Raw genomic sequence first — 1,264 nt, forward strand, 5'->3', positions numbered from 1 at the left:
TCATGACAACGATTCTGATTGATGAATCGCGAAGTGAGGTGGATGTCGGAGTGTCAAGAACCAACTGATCGAGCACACAACAATCACGACGTAGTCATCAGGGACGCAGCCTTCTCTCATATGTCTCCCCTGGCATCGATGGCTCATCGATGCCAGGGGGAATGGGTTTCGCCATCCGACGAGTCTCGTCGCCTCTCCACCAAAGATATGGTCTCGGCCCATGCCAGAGTTCACGTATAGGCATAGTTCCTTCGGCTCATGTTTACTCTCATTTAGGCAACTTTTCCTATGAACCTCGGTGAACTGCGTTCTCCTAAGAACTTCAGAGTCTACTCCGGCTCCTCGACCACGCCTGAGTATGAAGCTATTGTGAACTCTCTCAGAGAGCAATGTATCGGGGAGCACGAGAGAATTCCCGTACCCTTCGACGACTCCACGCGAAGGATGATGTGACGAAACCGTCACTCGAGCAATCAAGAGCCTCAGTTCAGATACTGCGATTATACTGCTTCAGGCAGAAGTCTGACTAGTGTTGAGGAATTCATATCCTCCACCGTCTGTCCTACGTACGTGGAAGTCATCTCGGCTGAATCCGCCGTCGTCAAGTCATGCAGATACGCGAACACTCACTCCATGGCTTCGGCAACTGCTCGTCAAACGATGCGTTACCGCGAAGACGCAAGGGAGGAGATTCGTAAATATTTCAATTGTACTGCCGAAGACTCCGGTAAGTGCACCGGTCGTAGGCGCCAGGTCACATGCTTGATCATTCAGTCATCTTCTGTGGTGCTGGAGCTACGGCAGCTATCGACAGGTTCATTGGAATCATGTGCCACAGTCGAGTCTTTGCTACTGATGCATCTCCGAAAGGCCTCCGTCGGGCGGTCCGCTCATCTCTAACAAACACATTAGCTTTGATCGTTGCCATTCAGGTTTTGATTGTAGATCCGGCTGCTCATCACAGCTCATTACTCCCCTTCAGAGAGCTGGCTTCGAACTATCCACTCATCCGCCCAGCACCCACAGGTCAGATCCATGCAAAGGTCATCATGAATCATCCTTTGTTAGCTCTGGCGCCATTTTTCATGTGCTTCAAAGGTAACGAATCCGCAGATTTCGAAGTTGAACTCGAGGTAGGTGCTCACCCATCCTTTGCACATCAGCCGTCCCCTTTTCTCTCAGACGCTACCTCTATGCCCAGTCAAGGGCACTGCTTCTGTTGAGGGTCTCGAGAAAGCACTGAAGAAGGTGGATTGTTGGCTGA

The 1,264-nt window shown here is 51.0% G+C and overlaps 2 protein-coding genes across 2 annotated transcripts; both read left to right on the top strand.

Moving 5' to 3' along the window:
• Positions 1-288: 288 nt before the first annotated feature.
• Pmar_PMAR024972 (hypothetical protein) lies at positions 289-449 on the top strand (the record flags this gene model as incomplete). Its single annotated transcript, XM_002768352.1, has 1 exon — positions 289-449. A coding segment is annotated over one exon (161 nt), but the record flags the coding sequence as incomplete, so codon positions are not given.
• A 42-nt stretch (positions 450-491) lies between these two features.
• Pmar_PMAR024973 (hypothetical protein) lies at positions 492-1,133 on the top strand (the record flags this gene model as incomplete). The annotated part of the gene is made up of 3 exons (XM_002768353.1): positions 492-566; positions 615-727; positions 775-1,133. Coding segments are annotated over 3 exons (547 nt in total), but the record flags the coding sequence as incomplete, so codon positions are not given.
• Between the last annotated feature and the right edge of the window lie 131 nt (positions 1,134-1,264).

The sequence above is a fragment of the Perkinsus marinus genome (assembly GCF_000006405.1).
Source record: "Perkinsus marinus ATCC 50983 genomic scaffold scf_1104296968602, whole genome shotgun sequence".
In the NCBI taxonomy this organism is placed as follows: domain Eukaryota; phylum Perkinsozoa; order Perkinsida; family Perkinsidae; genus Perkinsus; species Perkinsus marinus.